The sequence below is a fragment of the Coregonus clupeaformis genome, chromosome 19, assembly GCF_020615455.1.
Source record: "Coregonus clupeaformis isolate EN_2021a chromosome 19, ASM2061545v1, whole genome shotgun sequence".
Classification (NCBI taxonomy): Eukaryota; Metazoa; Chordata; class Actinopteri; order Salmoniformes; family Salmonidae; genus Coregonus; species Coregonus clupeaformis.
In genome coordinates this window covers 38,552,733-38,576,612 of record NC_059210.1, presented here as the reverse complement: position 1 = coordinate 38,576,612, position 23,880 = coordinate 38,552,733, and the positions used below count along the sequence as shown (strand labels likewise).

Genomic DNA, 23,880 nt, shown 5'->3' with positions numbered 1-23,880 from the left:
TTTGAGACATTGTACAGTGTATTATCATGTCTAACTAGCGACTTCATGACTAAAACCACGTAATGGAAAACTTAAGCAGAGGAGCCCCATTTCAGACAGACAGACAGATAGACAGACAGACATGGTAGACCTACGTGTGCGTTCCTGTACAATGGTGTGATTCTCGTAGGCACCACTCCTGGAAGTGATGGAGATGTTATATAGCCGTCCAGACACCAGGGACTTGAACACACACTCTGGGCTGGACTTGGACACGGCCAGGGTGTGGACCGTCTTCACCTGGTCCCCCAGAGTGACCAGGTAACTGTCCACATCACCTTGGGCCGGACGCCACGACACGCTGAGGAAGTCCATACGACCGTTGTTGCTGACCGTCACCTCGCCTACGGCAGCAGGGACTGGAAGGGGGGAGAGAGAGAGAGAGAGAGAGAGAGAGAGAGAGAGAGAGAGAGAGAGAGAGAGAGAGGGGAACTGAGTCAGTCATTTTGTGTATCACTGTTCATACTTGCAGCTGTGAAGCCTACATGAATCAAAAATCAATATATGAATCAAATTAAAATAAACACTTATTTAATAGCTATGTTTTCTCCTCAATAATACTGTGGGATATGTAACGAACATCACTTACAAGCTACAATACAACAGTAACTTGGTAGTGTGTGTTCAGTGGATAGGTGACCCCAACAAGCTTGAGGCATTTATGAGCCATTCATAAGAAAGTTATTGAATAAATAAATGGAGAAGAAAGAGAAGGAGACCTAACAGAAATTGATTGAGTGTCATGAATGGAATGGAAGGTGACTCTGCACTGGTAGGCTATACAGATTATTGTGAGGTGTAGGCACATTTTAGGTCTTGTGAGTGGAAACTTGAACATTGTGAGAATTTTGTGCAACTTCCGGCGTACGTTTACAGTGAACACTGAGGCTGTACCCTTACAGTTTTAGACAGTAGCCAAAAGGCTATTGTGGCTATTTGAGCATAATGTAGGCCTACCAACAAAACCAATGGAGCAAATCCCATAACATTTTCACATGGAAATAGCTTTTGATTTCTATGATATAGCTAAAAGTAGCCTATATATGGTGTTCAATGCAGGCCTACATTGCATGAGACTTTTAAAAACGTTTTTACATTATGAAGGGCTTGATTAATGATTTTTGACTTGGTCTGTAACACTATGGGCCAAATAGGTGACTGTAAATTGCATTGTATTGTATGATACAAGAAACCACTTTAGAAAATAAAATTAATTATTATTACCATACAGAGAATTAGACAATGTAGGCTACCTGTCACGTCTCCTCCCGTTGCGCTCTGATTCGCCGGTCTACTAAGCCACCGGTCTGAGCGCACTACCTCGGCAACACAGGAATGGAAACCCAACGCACCCTAATCACCTCCAGCGCACCTGCACCTCATCACCACCACTATATAGCCCTGGACTGTTCAGTCATTGTTGTGTGTGATTGTTAGCATCGTGTCGTTTACTCGCGCCTTGTTATTCTATTTCTCATTGTTAAGTAAACCTTTACCTTGTTGATTCCTGCCTCTTCGTATCCTCAGTACTCGTCACACTACCCCTCTGCCTATTGGCCTATTTGCATATTCAAGCCTGTCTCAAAATACAACACCGCCCCTTTAATTAAGACATAAACTTTTTACCTGACTGACTTTTCAAAGACAGCTTGAAATGTAGCCTACACGTTTTGTGCTCTTGTAGGAGCTGACCTATACTTATCTATAACTGGGCTAATAACTCAGTAACTAACAAAGAATATCAACAAATGTGCACACGTGCGGCTCTGCTCTCGGATCTGAACTGATCTGAAAAGCGCATTCACTCACGGGTGATTGAAAGAAAGACCAATAGAATTGTACTCCATTGCGCTTTGGCTCTGACTACAACAAAATTACAGACTAAATCTTGCAAAGTTAGATTTGTTTTGTTTTGTTGCATTGAAAAGGGGCTGATATAATGTTGATTCGACCACAGAAAAAAACATTGATCTATATAGTGCAAACTAATGGGGCAAACTCAGTTAAGTTCAATCTCTTGCATCTCTGTGCAGCCTGGCATTTCTTCTGTGCTGCAGTCCTGGATGAGGTGCGCACGCGCAGTTTAGAGGGTACATTGGGTGTAGGCCTATATCATTGGTTAGGCCTACCCTACAACTGTGTGGACTAATAATTGTTGTGATGCTATAATAGGAATGCACATAGAATTTTCAAGGGATTCAAATTCTAAGGGGATACATTTTCATTGACTATCATGTGTTCAATTATATCATAATTGCAATTCTTGTGATAGGTTTTAACCGTTGTGTTGGAGTGCAAACAGATCAGGCTACTCATAAAAGACATGAGGCAAATGAATGATCCAACAGAAATGTTTGAATTATTTGCCATTTCATCTCTTGAATAAGTAAGTTCCAGCTATGTAGATTTAGTCCCCTGTAGCTCAGTTGGTAGAGCATGGCGCTTGCAACGCCAGGGTTGTGGGTTTGTTTCCCACGGGATAAGAGCGTCTGTTAAAATGTAAATTTATACTGTTTTAACGTGGCCCAACGCAAAATCTGTCTAATAATTGTAAAGTCTAAATTAAGAAAAGGTCCCAAATTATTTAGACTATTGCATTCATTGTTTTGCCTCACCAGGTTGTCCACATACAAGACAGTCATCATGGACTGTTTCTGTTTGCCTGGTCCAAAGAGACTAAAACTCCTTACTGTAAGTAGGTGCTTCATTTTTTATGTAACTTATTTAAGGTTTAATTAATGATTATTTATCCATTTTATAAGCTCTGAGCTTTATCATTGTTGTTACAATATTTGGTACTAAAGCATAGTTTCTTTATTTTCCTATTGAACATGGTCCTCTCCTTCCATAGATCTTGATCAGAGGCAGTCCAACGAGTCTCAGAATGTGGTTCTCCAGATTCTTCTTCTTCTTCTCCTCAGAGAGAAGGTAACTTTTTTTTTTCTTCTTTTTTTTAATGTAATTTTGACCCCCTTTTCTCCCCCTTTTCGTGATTACCATCTTGTCTCATCACTGCAACTCCCCAACGGGCTCGGCAGAGGCGAAGGTCGAGTCATGCATCCTCCAAAACATGACCCGCCAAACCGCGCTTCTTAACACCCGCTCGCTTAACCCGGACGCCAGCTGCACCAATGTGTCGGAGGAAACACTGTTCAACAGACGACCGAAGTCAGCCTGCAGGCGCCCGGCCCGCCACAAGGATTTGCTAGAGCGCGATGAGCCAAGTAAAGCCCACTCGGCCAAACCCTCCCCTAACCCGGACGATGCTGGGCCAATTGTGCGCCGCCCTATGAGACTCCCGGTCACCGCCGGGGGGATCGAACCCCAGGCTGTAGTGACGCCGCAACACTGCGATGCAGTGCCTTAGACCGCTGTTTCCACTCGGGAGGCCCAGAGAAGGTAACTCTGATGGGGGAGGCCATCAAAGTCCTGAAAAGCGACCAGGAAACCATGATGGAAATGGAAGAAGTTGCAGTGGAAGTCTCCAGCACATATAATCCAGAAAATTGATGATGAAGGCAATAGATGAGGAAAGGGAGAAAGACAGGATGGAGATACTTGAAATGGTGGAAAAAGAGATGGAGAGAAAATGGATGAAGATGCAGGAAGTAGGTCAGAAAGAGAAGGTAGATAAGAGTGAGGAGCAATTGACAGAGAAGGGACAGTGTATCAGGAAAAGAGGGAACGGGAAGAGAACAAGCTGATAGAACAGATGGAAGAAAGCCAGAAACTTCTAGATGAAATGAAAAAAGAAAAGGCTGAGAGGGATTTAAGATTGGCGGAGACATTTAACAAATAGATAAATAAAGGAAAAGAGAGGATGAAGATCCTGGAGAAGTAGAGGAAGGAAAAGAGAAGGAGGAAAAACTCAGGTTGGAGGAAAAAAAGAGAAGGAGAGAAGGAGAAGAAATAAACAGAAAAGGAGGAGAAAGAGTTGGCTGAAGCAGAGAAAAAAAGAGAACAAGATGAGAAGAAGCACTTGGAGAAAGAGAAGAAGGATAACGAAAACGCTGAGAAAAGGTTAGCTGAAGCTGAGAAAAGGTTAGCTGATGCTGAGAAAAGGTTAGCTGATGCTGAGAAAAGGTTAGCTGAAGCTGAGAAAAGGTTTACTAAAGCTGAGAAAAGGTTAGCTGAAGCTGAGAAAAGGTTAGCTGTAGCTGAGAAAAGGTTAGCTGTAGCTGAGAAAAGGTTAGCTGTAGCTGAGAAAAGGTTAGCTGAAGCTAAGAAAAGGTTAGCTGAAGCTGAGAAAAAGAAAGCAGAAGTTGAGAAAAGGTTAGCTGAACCTGAGAAAAAGAAAGCAGAAGTTGAGAAAAGGGTAAAAAAGCAGGAGGAGAAAATAGAAAGCTTAACTAAAGATGAAGGAAAAAGAACAGAAGATGAAAAAGGAGCAGAAGGGAGGAAAGAAAACAAGAAGCAAGAGAAAATGAAACTGACAGAGAAGAGAATGGTAGAGAGGGAGGCAAAGAGGAGGGAGAGACAACAGACATCATCAGAGGATTTAGACTCAGAGGAGTGAGCAGATACGGAGTGTCAAAGACTCCAGCCACCCTAGTCATAGACTGTTCTCTCTGCTACCGCACGGCAAGCGGTACCGGAGCGCCAAGTCTAGGTCCAAAAGGCTCCTTAACAGCTTCTACCCCCAAGCCATAATACTCCTGAACAGCTAATCAAATGGCTACCCAGCCTTTTTGCATTGTCCCCTCGCTACTGTTATTTTACTGCTGCTCTTTAATTATTATTTTTTTTACTTATCTCTTTTTTACTTGACACTTATTTTTCTTAAAACTGCATTGTTGGTTAAAGGCTTGTAAGTAAGCATTTCACTGTAGGTCTACACCTGTTGTATTTGGCGCATGTGACAAATACAATTTGATTTGATTTGATTTGAGTGTTGAACCAGGCTTTAGCCTCCCATAGAATCTGAATAGAGGTTGCTATGGAGTCATTTCAACATGCACCTGCTGTTCCAGATCTGTTGTATATCTCTCAGGTTTGATAGATATGATATAGCCTCCTTAACCAGGCTTGTAGCATTATTACACAAGGTTCAAGGCTTAAATTGTGTCCCAGAACCAAAGCTAACTGCTGTGTTGGTTGATTTGGACCCTGATATTTTGGAAGAAAATAAAACATATTAGAGATGACATGCAAGAGGATGAGGAAAGGAGAGAATAAATGAAAGGAATATGGTAAAGTGATTAAACAAACAGACAAACAAATTGTCCTCCATTGAGGGGGAGTGGTGGTGGGCCCAAAAAAAGAAAAAATGAATGAAAGCTCAAATAAGCAAGAGAGTTTCAAGATCTACAAGTGAAATCCACTAAAATAGATCTACAAGGGGTACAAGATCTAGAATAAATTCTACTAGCTGAGATCTAGAAGAAGAGATCTACGGATTGGATACAAGATCTACAAGAAAGATCTACTAGATCTTTTTTTGTAAATAAAGGATTAGATGCATCAGCAAAACCCACCATTATGCCAAGTGAGGAAGTATCTTTAAGAACTTTATATTCTGTTGAATATTCTTTGATCATTTAAATGAAAATGTTCTCAGATTAAGGTAGCTGTAATTCAACAATACAAAAAACACCCCCATCCTTTTCCCTTGATGATGGGAAGTCTTTGAAAGGAAGACCTTGACATGTTTGTTGCGTAGTCGGTGCTTCCTGGAAATTCCAGGAAAATTCCTGTCGCATCAGATAAAAGCTAAGAGAGTTCTGAATAATATCCTGTTAATCCTAAATAGAATAAAATACATTCTCTCACATTATTTTGCATACTGGCGTTTGTCACACAAAAACAGTTAAAACTGTCAGTTTTTTTATTTATTTTTTATTTCACCTTGTCCTTTAACTGAATTCATATTCATGTGTGATAGCTAAACATTATTTGAAAATGTATCTATTTTAACATGATATATTTAAAGTAGGCTACATCTATCATTAATCATAGTGTTGTCTACCTGTGCGTCCCTCTGCCACACTCTGCCTGGAGGCTTGTCCTGCCCTGACGGTGGTTACCACCACCCTGTAGAGGGCACCAGGCTTCAGCGCCAGGAAGCTGTAGGCCATGGTGTGGGCCGGGGCGCTCTCGTTCTTGATCACGCTGCTGTCGTGGATGAGAAGCACGCGGTACGAGTCCAGCTCTCCGGCTGCCCGCTCCCACTGCGTCTGGAGGCTGTCCGTGCTGCCACCGTTGGTCACACGCAGACTGGTCACCTGCGCCGGGGCTGAGAGTAGACAGAGAGAGAGAGGCCATCAGAGATGTGAGACATTACAGAGACCATAGAGAGAAATTGAGACCATAGCTGAGACCATAGAGAGACTTTGAAATCCTAGTGAGACCATAAAGAGTCATTGAGTCAGAGACACAGCATCAGTTCTATCAATGGGGGAAAGCTCATTATTATATGACTACAAAACCTGTATGGAGCAATGTTCTAGTGCAGAGATATTCAACTCTTACCCTATGAGGTCTGGAGCCTGCTAGTTTTCTGTTCTACCTGATAATTAATTGCATCCACCTGGTGTCCCAGGTCTAAATCAGTCCCTGATCAGAGGGTAACAATGAAAAAACGCAGTGGAATTGCCTTCGAGGTCCAGAGTTGAGTTTGAGGGTTCTAGTGTCTAGTCTAGAACATAAACATATTGGGGGAAAAAACATCATTATTCATCTCCCTTTGGAACCGTGACTCACTGGTTCGTCCAATCACGGAAGTCGAGCTGTTTAGGCCCCCACTGTTGGTCTTGACAGCGATGGTGTACTGGCGTCCGGGTGTGAGGACGTTGAAGGTGCACTCCCTGGTGTCACGGGACAGTGTCCTATGGGACACGTCTGTGTCCCCCTGTCTCAGGACCACGGTGTACCCGTCCCACTCCCCTACGGGGTGAGACCACAGCACGCTCAGAGACGTCTCATCACTGTGACGGACGACCAGCTGCTGGACAGGCCGAGGGGCTGAGAGAGAGGGGGAGAATTAGTAAATAAGTACAGAGAGGGGGGGGTGAGGGGTGAGGGAGAAGGGGGAGGGAGAAGGGGGAAGGGGGAAGGGGGAGGGGGAGGGAGAAGCGTGAGGGGTGACGGAGAAGGCTGAGGGAGAAGGGGGGAAGGAGAGAGTAAAGAGAGAGGGAGGGCAAAAAATGATAAACTTCAGGAGCCATGACAATTTAATTTTAAGAGCCATCCTACATGCTTTCGATATAATTTGACCCATAAAAACATTCCACATATACACCAAGCTTAGTATCATATACTGTGTAAAGATTTCTAATGTAACTTACCTAGCCTTCCTTGGCAGTGAGCAATGTTGCCAAACGGGCCAGCCTCCACCATGACCTGAGATGTGTAAAGCCTGCCAGGCACCAGCCCCAGGGAAGCCCCAGAGAAGGAGTACTGTCTCACTGGCCTGCTCACTGTCTCATTGACCAGAGCCACTGTGTTGTTCATTAGCAGGATGCGGTAGTTCTCCCATTCCCCTCTAGGCGGCGACCATGTCATCTTCAGGGTGCTGCTGTCACTGAGGCCCACCATTGTCAATTGAGACACCTTGTCTGGCACTGGAGGAGGCAGTGTAAAGGGAGGAGGGAGAGAGAGGTTAATGGAGGTGTGCATGCAGCCAGATCTTCCTTGAAGATGCATAGGTGAAATTAAGTATTGTGGTGCTCATTAGAATTTCCTGGCTTTTGTGGTTTTTGACCAGCCCTAACTTTTCACTGAAAACATACTTTTTTTATGGAACTAGATAGGTATAAACTTAATCTGAGGTGTGACATTGACATTGACCCTCCAGAATAATTTACCTGTTCTGCCCATGGTCACAGCCTCAGTCATCTGCTCTCCGACCTTTGACCTCATAGACAACTGATAGGATCGTCCAGGGGTCAGGCCGCTGAAGACCACCTCTGTGGCATTGGGGGGCAGTGTCCTGTCCTGATAGACTGAGCCCAGGGTTGCAAGGGAGACCAGGTATGCGTCCACGTTGCCCCTAGCTGTGACCCAGGAGGCCCTCAATGAGTCCAGACTGCCGTTGTTCTCCAAGAGGAGGTCTGACACCGCCGCGGGGACTAGGGGAAGATAAACAACACGTGTCGGAGTCTGGTCTAGTGGGAGCACTGCTGACTGCGGGCTACACATCCCTCTTGGCCAATCTGTCTACCCCTCTCTATCTGTCCCCTTCTCTCTTTTTCTACTATCCTTTTATACAAAATTGTAAAAATAATACAATACAAACAGATGAGAGAGGATCATCAAGGTCATCAAGATGGAGATAGAAAACTGAAACAGGGGATTGCTTTTAGAGGGATGTATTAATTAAGAGGTGACAGCAGGTCTTTTTAGACACTAACACCTTTCCAGGACAATTGTTCCTGTCCAACTCGAAGGACCATAAAAAAAAGTACATTTCTAGCACTATGTCCAGTAGCTATGCAGTGTATTATCGGCTAGCCGTATTTGTATGGGGGGTTGGGAGGGGAAGGGAGGCCTTGATGGGCAGCTGCAGACAGAGGAAGGGAAGGGCAGGATAGAGAAGCCTAAAATATATTGGCAACAACGACAGACCGAGAGCATGACCATGGTGGTGGTGGTGACTGTGTAGAAAGAGAAGGATGCAGTGCTGGAAAGTAAAACAAAGCCCTGCAAACTAAGCCAGATAAATGTGTGAGAAATACTCCACATGTCACCCTGAACCTGTATTGAACCCACTGACATTGGAGCCCTAGAACTCCACTCCTCTCTGCTGGATAACAAAAGCTAAGCAGGAGTAGACTTGGTTAGTGGTTGGATGGGAGAACACTTCAACAACAAAAAAGTGTCAGTCTTACTATTCCAACAGGTGAACTTCAGAGTCCCTACCATAATATCCGTGAGGACAGTCACCACTGTTACCTTACCTCCCAAACAGAACTAGCATGACACGTTTCCTCTGTGACTGTTACCTTGCCTCCCAAACAGAACTAGCATGACACGTTTCCTCTGTGACTGTTACCTTGCCTCCCAAACAGAACTAGCATGACACGTTTCCTCTGTGACTGTTACCTTGCCTCCCAAACAGAACTAGCATGACACGTTTCCTCTGTGACTGTTACTTTACCACCAAAACAGAACTATCATGACACGTTTCCTCTGTGACTGTTACCATACCTGTGACTGCTTGTATGTAGACAGCATTCTGAAGGCCTCCAGCCTCAGTCACCATGGTGACAGTGTACAGGGTCCCAGGCAACAGGTCATCAAGAATGTGGGAGGTGACGCTACTCTTCAGGGTGACGTTCCTGACCAGGCCGCCCTGCTGCTCCCTCAGCAGCACCCTGAAACACTCTCTCATGCCTGGGCCGGGCTGCCAGGAAACACCAAGGCTGCTGGAGGAGACTGAGAGCTGGAGGCCGCTGACGGCTGAGGGAGCTGGGGGAAAAAGACAAAGTGGTCAATGCCAGAGAGCAGCTTGTTGATGTCTAACAAAGACAAAGTATATCAGGGATTTCTATGCAATCCAAGTCCAACAAACGTGGAGGCACTGAAATGAGTATAGAAATAGGGGTATGGTATAATGGCTGTAGGATAGACAGTAGAATATCGTACACAATTTGTTTATCATAAATATCATGTGGACAGCACATTGGATGTAGAAGAACTGAAAATGACATGCAAATAGAGGACCAATGAAACCACATATCAACAGAAGATGGTCCCTCACCTGTGGCTGCAGTGGCCAGCACTGGCGGGGCAGTTTTATTCCCAGCCGTTGCCACCAGGCTGAGGGCATAGAGGGTGCCAGGAGTGAGGGAGGTAAAGCCTGACTGAGTGGCGGCAGTGCCCATGACGCGAGTATTGCGGGTCGCTCCTGTTTTGGTGTCCTGTAGTGTGAGCTCATACCAGTCGACCAGCCCGCGAGAGCGAGGCCAGGATACATGCAGGCCTGGGGAGCCACCCTGACCCTGGCTAGGACTCTTATACTGAGCTGCCTGGACCTGATCTGGTAGGACGTCCAACCTGGATGGACTAACCGGATCTGGGGGAAGGAGAGGGAGAGGGAGAGAGAGAGAGAGAGAGAGAGAGAGAGAGAGAGAGAGAGAGAGAGAGAGAGAGAGAGAGAGAGAGAGAGAGAGAGAGAGAGAGAGAGAGAGAGAGAGAGAGAGAGAGAGAGAGAGAGAGAGAGAGAGAGAGAGAGAGAGAGAGAGAGAGAGAGAGAGAGAGAGAGAGAGAGAGAGAGAGAGAGAGAGAGAGAGAGAGAGAGAGAGAGAAAGAGAGAGAAAAGAGAGAGAGAGAGAGAGAGAGAGAGAGAGAGAGAGAGAGAGAGAGAGAGAGAGAGAGAGAGAGAAAGAAAGAAAGGGGGGGAGAGAGAGAGAGAGAGAGAGAGAGAGCGAGAGAGAGAGAGAGAGAGAGAGAGAGAGAGAGAGAGAGAGAGAGAGAGAGAGAAAGAAAGAAAGAAAGAAAGAAAGAAAGAAAGAAAGAAAGAAAGGGGGGAGAGAGAGAGAGAGAGAGAGAGAGAGAGAGAGAGAGAGAGAGAGAGAGAGAGAGAGAGAGAGAGAGAGAGAGAGAGAGAGAGAGAGAGAGAGAGAGAGAGAGAGAGAGAGAGAGAGAGAGAGAGAGAGAGAGAGAGAGAGAGAAAGGGGGAGAGAGAGAGAAAGGGGGAGAGAGAATAGAGGAAGGAGAGAAAGACAGAGAGAATGTGTTAGTATTTTGCTATAAATAATATGATTGACAACAAAGACATCCTATAAACAAATGGCCAAGGGGCCAGCATCTTGCCGATATTATATAAACCTCAATTAAACATCTACAACTAGGAGAAAAGTTAATGAAGAATCTCTGTATCCTGTCTTTGTGCTTCAGCTGAAAGCCAGTGGTGGCTGCCCGAGATGGAGCAGAGCGATAAGATTGTTTAGGTTCTTTAAAGAATGTGGCGATTCGCTGGGAGACCTGCGTGCGTCTTGAGCGAGAGAGCGAGCCTTGACAGGAAACGACAAAAACAAAGCCCAAACGGAGAGAGAGGAGCAGGACAGGGTAAGTGGTGCCCCCCACAGCTCAGCGATTCACTTTGACCCTTTCTTCATAATGCTTCCCCTCTGGGGGCCCTTCAGTGCAACCCCAGGAATCACATTTGCTAATCAGCAAAACCCCAAGGACATTGTGCGTCCAATCCTAGAGCCACACTGGGGCCCTTTACAAGACCACTAATGTATTACACAGTAACTACATTGTATCTGGGATTTATATCTAAAATTCTGTATGTATTAAAAATATACTGGATAAAGTCAAGTCCAAGTGATTTGGCAATTCCTGAACTGTTCATCTTGAGGATGTCATCCTTCGTAGGCTACTGGCAAAAATGGACATTTCAAGGTCCACTCACAAGGACCCAAGAAAATAATCTCGGGCACACTTTGAATGCAAAGTTCTGGAGTGCACTGTAGTCTAATCTATTTGTTCTGTGAAAACAAAACATGGAGGCCTCCTGTATCCGTTAGTACAAAGAAACAATGCTTGGCGGGAAGTGGCTCTGGGGAGAGGGAGATCTGTCTGGAAACAAACACTTAAGATTAGATGCTCTGCATTGTTACTGACCTCTGCTGCTACAACCTTGGGTGATTGGAGCAGCAGTGTGTTCCAGAACTTCCAGGGTTCTAATCTAGAGCTTTGAGACCAATGACCAGAGGGTTTCTCTGGCTCCAAGTTCTTGGCAGGACATTCTAAGGTTGTGGCCTTGACGATGTTGAAAGGATTGTGCAAAGGATAAAGTGTCCTGGACTTCAGCGGTGTTGGCACAAGAGTTCTCTATTCTCTATGTTCTTCATAATCAAAGTGATGCACATAATCTATTCAGTGCAACATGGTCCAATACTGGGCAGAACAAAGACTAAACCAATGTAAAAATAAATCAAATAATACAAAAGGATATAATATCATGAATTAACATATACTATTTCAAGCCATTTTCCTATACATCAAATATTACTGTAAAATTATATGTATGCAAAATTCTAAATGTTGCTACATACAATTTAAGTATAAACGTTTGTGCCTTGATCATTTGTGCAATAAAACACCAACAGAAAGACAACCCAAAGGAGCTGTTGCAATACATTAGAACCTAAAATGTCATAATGTGATATCATATGTGTTAGATCTATTCAATGATGACAATTTTATGCTATCAGAGGAGTAATGCCCTAATAACTACTTGAAGGGGTTCTGACGGCCAAATTCGATATATTTTAATTAATCAGGTTTAAAGTTAATATTTTACGAAATATAATCAATCGAATGTCATGATCAACAATACAAATAGACTCAAATAAACAGAAAAAATATATATTTTCTGATACTGGGGGGAAGAAATTGTCTGATATTGTAGGACGTTTAAGATGAGAAAGTCAATTTAACAGTCTAAAATACCTTTAGAATAGAATAGCATTAAATAGGTTAAAATAGAATAGAATAGAAACGAATTTTGGTTTGTAACACTTACCTGTTCGCACTGATACGTTTCTCCTCTCTCCATCAGTCTTCGATATCACTTCAAAGTGGTGTAACGTCCCAGGTTCTAAATCCCTTATATCGCAGATATACACATTACTATACTCCCCATATTGATCACAATCCGTTATATCGGAACGACTATTCTCATAAAACACAGTGAAATTACAAGCTTCTCCTGTTGTTATTAATTTTAGTGCAATAGAATCCGTCCTGGCGCTGGTCTCTGTCAGGTTGACTGAACATTTGACCGCATTAGTTGTCTCCGCCTGAAAGGAACAAAAAAGTGGCAACATGTAACCAAAAGATAGGCTAAGCAACAATAGGCTACAAGTGGAAAATAATCAAGGTTAAATTGACTTTAACCATGACTCACCTCGACACAACACCACCATAAACAAACGATCAAAATAATAGTTACACATCTGAACATTGCGGTCGTTGATTTAAATCCGTTAGGTCAATAAATAATATAAAAAATATAAAATATATTCCAACATTGGTTATCATAATCGGTCCATAAAATAACAATGTATTTTTATATTCTGAATTTCACAATGGCATGTTGGAGGCGGCTACAGTGGTGGCACGCGCCTAAACAAGCATGGCATCTCGTTGTGATTTTGTGGTTGCCCAAAATCGGTGCAACGTCGACCACGCACAGTCTCTTCCCACTCTACCATCTCGTCACATTCAATCTCTAGCCTACATTATTTTCCTACACCCTTCCTCAATGCTCAGGCTGCACCATCAGGTAGACAGACTGCTCAGGAAATTGATTCCATATCAAGCATTTACTTCCGCCCTCTATATACACTTTTTCTAACTCCTACAGTAGCCTAAGTTCCTATCAAATAGTCTATCTACTTGCTCACAGCCTTAACTTTCACTTGAGTCTGGACAGCAGCACCTTGAGCAGCCTCCTTCTCTCCCAGTGATACCCCACCCTACTTACTTTCCTTCCTGCCTGCCTGCCTCTCTGCCTTCTCTGTCTGAAGGCCTTAAAGTCCACAAACTAACACCCATAAGATACAGTAGTTTAAAATGTGGCATGGCATGGGTGTAATTCATAGCCTACTATTGTGATTGCAGAATTTTCTCTGTTGAAATACTTTTTGAATATGGCTAATATAGTCTATATTACTATTAGCCATTACTATAGCCCTTCTTTCAGAAGGTCTGTTCCAAGCTTCACTGCCTTTAACGTCCCTTGGACAAATATGCATGCAAATACGATCTTGAGCATTCTCTATGGAATTTCACAAATTCTAAATCAATTGAAATGTCATCATCACGCACCTGTGGGATGGTGGTCAACTCGGTGGTCGTAGTCGGTACTGTAGTAGTTGTTGTTGGAGCTGTAGTTGTTGTGGGCGTGGTTGTGGTAGTTGTGGGTGTGGTTGTAGTACTTCTGGGTGGAGCTGTAGTAGTTGTGGATGTGGTTGTGGTTGTGGTAGTTGTGGGCAGGGTCTTGGTAGTTGTGGGCTGGTTTGTTTTAGTTATGGGCGGGGTGGTATTGGTTGTGGGTGGGGCTGTTGTAGATGTGATTGGAATGGATGTGGGTGGAGTTGAAGAGGCAGTAGGTGGGGCTGTAGAGATTGTGGTCGGGGCTATTTCCATTGTGGGTTTTGCTGTAGTCTTTACTGTTGAAAAGGTTGTGGGGGGAGTTAAGGATGTTGTTAGTGGGGTTGAAAATGTTGTGGGTGGGGATGTGGCAGCTGTGGGTGGAGCTAGTTTCCTTCTGAATTTAGCTGTAGTCTTTGTTGTTCTGACATCAGTAGGAGTTGTAGGGGCAGCGGTTGTTGTAGTAGTGGGCACAGTTGTGGTTTTGGTTGTAGATGGAACCACAATCTTTTTGGGGGGTACTTTCCTAGTTGTGGGAAATGCTGTGGTACTGGTAGGTGTGATGGTAGCAGCAGATTTAGTGGTGGAAACAGAGGACGGGGTAGATAAAGCAACAGAAGTTGTGACTTTAGCATGAGAGGTAACGACCACTACCGCAGAAGTAGCTGCTGAGTCTGTTTTAGAATTTGTGTTGGGCACTGTGGAAATTGTAGAGGAAACCACAGTCATTATGGTAGCTGCAGTTGACACCAGCTTATTTAATACATTAGGGGTGGTGGAACTGGAAGTTGGTTGGTTTACTGATGGAGTCTTGACTTCATTCCTCGAGTCGAGGAGGGCATTTTCGGTGGCAGCGCTCACTGTTTCGTCCATGGCAGAGTCAGTTGTGGACAAAGCAGGACTGGACGAGAGAACATCATGGCTGTGGTTGAGAGCTGCCCCTGATGTTGTGACGGCCGTTGAGATGGAATTTGGAATGAGACCCATCGTGGCCGTCCTTCTTGTCCGAGGCTTGATGATGTCATTAGTGTGAGTCGCCACCATAGACTTATATGTCGCCACCCTGTTGGTCGACGTGACCGGGACTCTTAACATAGAGATCTGCCGGGTGGTCCTACTATGGGTCCTCATAGTGTTTGAGGAGGAGTGTGTGTTTATTATTGTTATAGGGGCTGTTCTGATGGCGTGGGTGTATGCCACAGGTTTGTGTGTGGATGAATACATTGTGGGGGTTGAGATGGTGGTGGAACCTAGAAGAAAGCGGAGTTATTGTGAATAGACTTATACACATGGTTGTAATATCATTAGATAACATTGAAATAAATTCAAGATACTGTATGCGTTCCATAAGTAATAATTCTAACCCAGCCCAGGTGTTCTTCAATGGAAGATTTAAGAATTTTACCCTCAGTTCCAGACACCGCTGTGCTTTGATATGGGTGTTACTTCCTAAATGAAACACTGTATGCTCACAACGCCGTATCAATATGTTAATAGCATGGTAATAGATGGTTTATTGTCATGTAAAAAAAAAAAAGAGTTATTCATCTTTTTAACAAAAAAGTAAAATTAGGTTAAATAAATAGCTGGGTATTGGTTTTATTGGTCACACTATATTTGGATAGTCCATCTGTAGATGCTGTACAGATGGTCATACTATCAACAAACTATCTGTTGATAAGCAACTCAGTTAGGGGAGGGTTTGGCCGGGTTAGGGAAGGGTTTTGCCGGGGTAGGGGAGGGTTTGGCCGGGGTAGGCAGTCATTGTAAATAATATGTTTTTCTTAACTGACTTGCCTAGTTAAATAAAGATTAAATAACAAAATAAGCAACTGCTTGCTAAGGTTATGGTTAGGGTTAGGGTAAGGGTTAAGGTTAGAGTTAGGGCTAGCGGTAGGGTAAAGGTTAGAGTTAGGGCTAGCATTAGGGTAAGGGTTAAGGTTAAAGTTACGGCTAGCATTAGGGTAAGGGTTAGAGTTAAAGTTACGGCTAGCGTTAGGGTAAGGGTTAAGGTTAAAGTTACGGCTAGCATTAGGGTAAGGGTTAGAGTTAAAGTTACGGCTAGCGTTAGGGTAAGGGTTAAGGTTAAAGTTAGGGCTAGCGTTAGGGTAAGGGTTAAGGTTAGAGTTAGGGCTAGCGTTAGGGTAAGAGTTAAGGTTAAAGTTACGGCTAGCGTTAGGGTAAGGGTTAAAGTTAGGGATAGCGTTAGGGTAAGGGTTAAGGTTAAAGTTAGGGCTAGCGTTAGGGTAAGGGTTAAGGTTAAAGTTAGGGCTAGCGTTAGGGTAAGGGTTAAGGTTAGAGTTAGGGCTAGCATTAGGGCAGGGGTGTCAAACGTCCGGCCCGCGGGCCGGATCAGGCCCGCAAACGGGTTTAATCCGGCCCGCGAGATGATTTTGTAAAGTATAAAAATGCGCTGCCATTTTTCAATAAAATAAACTGCTGTTCCAATTGCGTCCACTGGATGGCGCAATAGCAATTGTGTTAAGCAAGCAAACTGTTTATACCGGGGCAGAGCAAGTAGGTCAAGTCTGTGTTTACTCACAGCCGAGACATCAGTGACGCTGCAGTGAAAGCTAGCTACCTCATTGCTAATGAAATCGCAGTGGCTTCAAAACCATTTAGTGAGGGTGAATTTGTAAAAACATGCATGATGAAGGCAGCGGAGATTGTGTGCCCTGAAAAGCGTCAGGCTTTTGTAAATATCAGCCTGACAAGAAACACAGTTGCAGACAGGATTTCCGATCTTTCAGTGCATTTGGACAGCCAGTTGAAGCAAAAAGTAAAGTCATTTATTGCGTTTTCGGTTGCAATTGATGAAAGCACGGACATTACAGATGTTGCACAACTGGCCATTTTCATCCGCGGAGTTGATGACACATTGACCGTCACCGAGGAGTTCGTGGAGTTGGTGCCGATGACAGATACAACGACAGCAGCTGATATTTTTACCGCACTCGTCGGCGCGCTGGACAGGGTCGGAGTGGACTGGTCCCGCGCTGTCAGCCTGGCTACAGATGGTGCACCCTCAATGATCGGGAAAAAAACAGGCGTTGTGACAAAGTTCAGAGAGAAAGTGCAATCTGCAAATGGAGGACGTGATTTTTTGACTTTTCACTGTATTTTGCACCAGGAGGCTTTGTGTTGCAAGTCATTAAAGATGGATAACGTCATGAAGGTGGTCATCCAAACTATTAATTTCATCCGATCCAGAAGCCTGAATCACCGTCAGTTTGACAGCCTTCTCAGAGAGAAAGACCACATCTATGGCCTGCCATACCACACTGAGGTAAGATGGTTAAGCCGAGGTGCTGAGGCGTTTCTTTGATTTACGAGAAGAAATTGAACAGTTCATGGAAGAAAAGGGCAAACCAGTGTTAGAATTCCATTCCGCAGAATGGATGCAGGACCTTGCATTTATGGTGGATGTTACAGAGCACCTGAATAACTTGAACAAACAGCTGCAAGGGCGCAACAAAGTTGTCACGCAGTATTATGACAGCATACGTTCTTTCAAGTTGAAGCTGTCATTGTGGGAGATGCAACTTGCCGGTGGTGATGCAGCTCACTTCCCCTGTCTGAAAAATGTGTGCGCGACCCAACATGTGGCAGACATGAAGCGGTTCAAAGATAAAATAACGGGACTGTTACGGGAGTTTGAGCAACGCTTTCAGATTTTTGGTGAACTGGAGAAAGACTTCAACGTTTTTGCTCGCCATTCACCGTGAATCCCTTTGATCTGCCCGTCAGCATCCAACTTGAAATAATAGACTTGCAGTGTGACTTCGGATTTGAAGGGCAAATTTGCCGCAGCTGGCTTGGACACATTTAATCAGAATCTCTTGCCAGGTTACCCCAACTTGACAGCCCTCGCTGCAAAACTGTTGTGCATGTTTGGAACCACATATCTTTGTGAGCAAGTTTTCTCTGTAATGAGCATAAATAAAAACAAAGCTGCGCTCAAGGCTCATGCACAAGCACTTGAATCACATCCTGAAGTTGGCTGCCACTCAGGATGTGACGCCTGATATTGATGCGCTGGTGAAAGCTAAAAGATGCCAGGTATCAGGAGTCAAATAAACTATGCAACCCCACTTAAAGTGCTACATGAGACACCCTGATATAGTTCTGTGATCTGTGATATACTTCTGTGAATCACTGAGGCATTGTGTGTTTGTGTGTTCTTTGTCCTCAGAACTTTCAAATAACTTGAGGTGTTTTATGATTAATAGTGATGTTGTGCTTTTGGACACACTGTCCTCAGGCTCCAGCTTTATGTTTATATGTTTTTATGTTGATGTGCTATTGTTTTTAATTGATTTTATTTTATTTGTATATTTAACCTATTCTTGACTCTGTGGTTCTTGCACTTGTTTGGGGAACAGGATTTCATTCTTTTTATCTACATTTCTGCCTGAGAAATGACCCCCTGATATAGTTCTGTGATCTGTGAAACAGTTCTGTTAATCACTGAGGCATTGTGTGTTTGTGTTATTTTTCTTTACAATTTTCAAATAAACTTGACGTATTTTATGATTAATAGTGATGTTGTGCTTGTACTATTTTGGACACACTGTCCTCAGGCTCCAGCTTTATGTTGTATGTTGATCGTATTAAAACAAAGAAAACAATCTGAAGTTGTTGTTTTTAAGTTATATATACCATGATTTTTCTGGTCCGGCCCACTTGGGAATACATTTTCCTCCATGTGGCCCCTGAGCTAAAATGAGTTTGACACCCCTGCATTAGGGTAAGGGTTAGAGTTAGGGATAGCGTTAGGGTAAGGGTTAAGGTTAAAGTTACGGCTAGCGTTAGGGTAAGAGTTAAGGTTAAAGTTACGGTTAGCGTTAGCGTTAGGGTAAGGGTTAAGGTTAAAGTTACGGCTAGCGTTAGGGTAAGGGTTAAGGTTAAAGTTACGGCTAGCGTTAGGGTAAGGGTTAAGGTTCAAGTTAGGGCTAGCGTTAGGGTAAGGGTTAAGGTTAAAGTTAGGGCTAGCATTAGGGTAAGGGTTAAGGGTAAAGTTAGCACTAGGGCTAGCGTTAGGGTAAGGGTTAAGTTTTGGGTTAGGATAAGGGTTAAGGTTAGGGTTAGGGCTAGGGTTAGGGTTAGTAGATAGTTAGTTGAAATGTTACTGATAGTCTGTAGAGCATCTACAGATGGACTATCAAAACAATTAAGTGTTACCGTTTTATTATGTGATAACAGGTGGCCTGAATAAACGTTTATTGTAAATAAACATTAAACAATACCAGTTAGGCTTACATTGTAGCATGTGTATTTTTTAAAAATCAATTGTGAACTTTAGAGCCTCTCCTATGTCCCCTGCATGGCCATTAAGTTCACAGGAAGAACACTGCTGACTTCCTGACTGAGTGAGTGGGCTGATAAAATACTTGACAACAACGTGCAGGAAAGTCAGTATCAAGAGCGTCATCCTTTCCTCAAGCATTCACACCATACCAACGTCAGACAAGTCCAAAGTCGACATGGTGCAAGTCATTTAGATACATATCTTATCTGAGTGATAATTCTGCTCTTTTTTTAATGAAAATCCGTTGCATTACTCTAAACTAGGTAAATTATGTCATAACAAGTTTGTTGGGCCCATATAGAGATAGGCTACTAATTCTGTAGTTGGGCCTTATCATTTTACAAGACGTTCTCTTATCAAACTTCAGAGGAGAGGAAATAAAAAATATCCATAAAGTTCAAGGCTACTATATAGGCCTGCCTACTTATAATTTATGTAAGGTAGTTGAATGCACAGAAACTGACTATTATCTGAATGCAAACGAACAGAAGGCATATAGCCCAATTCCCCCGTAGACCACTCACCTTTACGCGGGCATAAATGGGTAATCACCTGTCTCCCTCCAGAGTAGATTTCCTCGTACTTAGTCCAGTTGGAATACCTCTGGTCCCCTCGGATCACAACCCGTATACCTTGTTTCTTCAGGTACATGGGCTTTTCTGCTAACCCGAAAGTCCCTCGTTTGTCGTAGCATTTCCAAGCAGGTGCGCTGTCACAGTCGCTGATCGAGGCCAGGCGCGCGTGCCGAGGTATCGCACTGCTTGGGTTGGCCCAAAGACACTTGGCTGATTGTGTGTGATGCAACTTCATATCGTTCGTCCATTTCCATTGTTGATAGGGACTGGTGACATTGCATTTGCCGAGGATCACAGTCGTGTTGTGGGTTGACAGGCATAGTTTCTTTGGTGTGTGTACAATAAGGAAACCGTCTAAATGGGAGATACAAAGAGATGGTCAATGGTGGGGGACTAACAATCATTGAAAGGCTGAATAACTAATGTTCCAAAAACGAATTAGTACCAAATTATTCTTATTTGGAAAGCAATTTAGTGATGTAATGTTTGAAATGCTTAAGGCCCAACATTTCTCTTATACCTACGGGCTACAAAAAGCTGTTAAATCAGTTCTCAAAAGGCAACAGTTTTATTCGATTCCAACTAGTTAATTTTCTTTGGTTGTAACTTAATAAAGTATGTAAAATGTACGTTATTGTTATTAACGAATAATCCCTCATCTCAAACCTTCTGAGTGAATGTATTAGGCTAAAGCTGTCCGTTAAATAATATCATGGTCAATATGAGGTGAAATAAACATGTTCTTTGCCAAAGAATGAACCATTTATTGTTACAGTGAGATAGCCTACTTTTATCATAATATTTGGAATAACCTCAATCAAAAAATTAGTTTACTGACTGACCCTTCCCTGTATAGACAAGGATGAACTAAAGTTTCCGTTGTTGACTACCTTCACGCGCCATAAATGTGGTTATTAGCCTACTCTAATAATCAGCAAGATAATTAACCGACCACTTCACACTTTAAAAGACAGACTACTTACTTGTCGAAGAGCATCGAAAAAGTACAAAGATAACGAAAAACAAAGTATCCATTTTAGTCTACAAGTTGTAACGGTTTAACGCTTCCGCTAGATTCAGATGAGTTGAGGCGTCGAAGGGAAGTTGCCTTCTGGGGAGGACAAAGTCAGTGACCAGCGCTTCCTTCTATTCAATTGTTTTTGTGGTTTCATATTAAAGTACCCTTCAGCACTGGACATCGACAGGGAAATGCTCTTCTATCGGAAATACCAAAGAACATCGCAGATGTTCAAGTGTTCAGATAGCAGGCAAACAGATGCAATGTGGGGACACAGGTTTATATACCCTGGATAGATGGTATACGATGCATTGTGCGTGATGCGTAGCTACCCAAGTTTAGAATATTCACAACATAAGAAAAAATGACAAGAAAAATGTTTGATATTTTTCAGTGTAGGCATTTTATTATTTAGTGTAGCCAACAGCACATCACCAAACCCAGTTATTATCATATTCACAATTCAATTTCACATTGGTCAATTATTTGTTAATGTCACAATTTCCCAAATGTTACACTTAGACCTAATTCAAAACAAATCTGGAAGCCGATTGGAGTTATTGTATTTTTTATGCATTGCAATATGGTTGCTGTAACAGTTGTGTTCAAAGTCAACTTACCTAGTAAAGTAATTAACAGAGTAAATCATTACATCATACAGCTATTTACAACTGTACATTTACCAGTTATTTTTCTGGTTTCAGTGACAGTGTCAAATGATTACCATCTCTAGCTCAACCCAGTGTGCCCACCGTGTTCTTCTGGCCTCCTCCAGCTGACAGACAGACAGTGATTAACCTCATGGCTTGACAGACTTAAATCATGCCAGCCCTACACACAAACACAAATGAACACATATTACCATTGGCCTATGAGCATTAAAATACAAGGCAGTTGAAACATTGGTATGGTATCTCTATGGGTGACAACACAACACAAAACTGAGGAAACCAGACTGCATATGCTTCCATATTTTGTTTACATGCACAAAATCATTGATTGTGAAAGGGTAATAGAGAAAGGGATGGACTGGGAAGTGGTGAAAGAGCGCGAAATAATGAGAAACTCGGAATAAGGGCTACAACACTTGTTTGGAGAGCCCCAGAGAATCTCCTGAGTTTTGGGGCCTTCGCTCAGGCTCTGCTCTTTTTTCCTGCTCTTATCTCCAGTAGGAGTGGGTTCTTTGTGGGACAGGGCCCTAAATCCCCCCCGTCTCATCTCTTTCCCCTGCGGAACACTCTCCCCCTCCCTGACTTCCTGTGCTAGTCCTGTGCTAGTCAGGGGAGAGAGGAGGAGAGGAGGGGAGGAGGAGAGGGGAGAGCTCTCTCTCTCTCTCTCTCTCTAAGCAGGACATCTCCTCCACCCTTCCTCCACATCCTCCTGTCAGCCTCCATCCACCGTACTTGTCAACCTTCAAATGTCACCGACACATGAAGCACTAACCTGTCCTGGACCTTCACTCATTGGCACATGTTGTTAGAAAGCTCACATTTGTTGAGTTTTTTGTATCTAATTTTGTATCCAACTTAAAAGTGAACAGTTAGTCTGTGAGAGTTTTTGTTGTTGTTGCTGATTTAGAGGTCCAACACAGAAAATGTTAGTAAGCAGCGATTCTTACAGAAAATACTGCTGTTAAATATCTGAACTAAACCGCAACAACCCACAGACACCCAGCACTGCAGTGGAGATTTCTGCTTCACAAAGGAAAAAAATCTGCTTTCACACTATTTCTGAAAAGAACCTAAGAAACTCAATCAGATCCACTTTAGCCGACATCCGCATAGCGGTTCTTTTGGTGGTGTCGGAGGTGGAACTGCGCTTAGAGCGGTCAAATCCACAAGCATCTCTGTGCATTAAGGCCGGTTAAGGCTATCATGGACACTTCCATTGGACGCAACGAAACCACACCCGACTATAATCCAACAGATCCCATGCAGCCGTGTTACAAGTTCATGCAGCCGCTTTACAAGTTCAAACACTCAAATTAGACTGATAGGCTACGATCCCCCCATCCAAATTAACAGGAAAACATGCATCAGCCTAACATCAATGGTTTGACATTTGAGAGTCATTATTTCTAACATGGATAGAGCCTACACTTCCTGGTACCCTTTTGAACTTCTAATGCAGTAGGGATAATAAGGATAGGAGTGGTTTGTGACACACAACAGCAGCCGCTCCCCGATTTGTCAGCTCATACCGCAGTTACACCTCCAACACCATCAAAACATCAGCTATGCGGATCCGGCCAACGCTGGTTAACGCTAGTTAACGCTCGATCTGATTGAATCCAGGCCTAAAGGCTGCCACTCCTCTACAACAACATCCACAAACCAACCAGCATACAAAGACAGCTTCTATTGTTTCAGAGATCTATAGTTACCCTTACCATCTCACTCACACTCAGTGTAACACAAGGTCACAAATATGCACCTACATTGCATCTGTCTGTCTGTCAGTTATTTGTATGTCCTCTCCTCCCTTTTCCGGTATGTCCTGGTCGGGTCCCTAAAGTCCCACTATGGTTTCCTGCTCATCCCTGTGTCTCATCTCTGTGTCCAGACTGACACAAAATCACCCCTCTGGCAGGTATGCAGCTCAGTTTAGTCGATCACAACATACTGTTAATGGACAGTGAGCTAGGCTGTAGTACCAGTTTCAATAGAGGGATGACAGTACAGTAACTGAGAGAATGTTGTATGATAGCAAATCTTGACTTACGATGGTGATGCGTTTGTAAGGTACTCTTATCCGCTTATCCCTTATGCTGCAAAGGGAGAAGCACCTGTAAAAAATAAATAAATCATATGGTTATTTTAACACGGCATTTTCACCTATTTTTGTACAACTAAATTCCTTTGTAAAATACATTTTCAAATGATTTCCAAAAGTAAGATAAAGCAACATACATTCTTCTTGAAGTGCGTCTTGACACAGTGGCTAGTGTGAGATATAGGCTGGTCCGGTCTCTCCAGGTCTCAGGCTCCTTGTCTCCTCCCTGTCGACCCATTGTGTTCTGCCTGTGAGAGCAGAGAGCTAAGAGGTCAGAGAGACAGTGGCGGGTCCCAGTCCCACGGGGCCAGATAAATGGAGGGAGAGGGTGGAGGGGTGGAGGG

General features: G+C 43.4%; 1 protein-coding gene across 2 annotated transcripts in view; it reads right to left on the bottom strand.

The window, feature by feature from the left end:
• The window catches only part of LOC121559023 (receptor-type tyrosine-protein phosphatase beta), a 41,549-nt gene extending 20,637 nt beyond the window's left edge, over window positions 1–20,912 (bottom strand). The window contains exons 1-11 of one of the 2 annotated variants that reach the window (XM_041872316.2): window positions 20,730–20,912; window positions 19,696–20,100; window positions 13,819–15,113; window positions 12,512–12,788; window positions 9,737–10,051; window positions 9,184–9,444; window positions 7,842–8,105; window positions 7,323–7,598; window positions 6,739–6,999; window positions 6,005–6,271; window positions 135–398 (exon numbers count right to left, since the gene is read on the bottom strand). In XM_041872316.2, the coding sequence (XP_041728250.2) occupies window positions 135–398; window positions 6,005–6,271; window positions 6,739–6,999; window positions 7,323–7,598; window positions 7,842–8,105; window positions 9,184–9,444; window positions 9,737–10,051; window positions 12,512–12,788; window positions 13,819–15,113; window positions 19,696–20,100; window positions 20,730–20,781 (3,937 nt within the window). In that variant the 5' untranslated portion in view covers window positions 20,782–20,912. Of the gene's footprint in view, window positions 1–134; window positions 399–6,004; window positions 6,272–6,738; window positions 7,000–7,322; window positions 7,599–7,841; window positions 8,106–9,183; window positions 9,445–9,736; window positions 10,052–12,511; window positions 12,789–12,895; window positions 13,411–13,818; window positions 15,114–19,695; window positions 20,101–20,729 lie in introns of those variants that run through there. The other variant, XM_045204949.1, reaches the window with a different exon arrangement.
• Window positions 20,913–23,880: the final 2,968 nt, after the last annotated feature.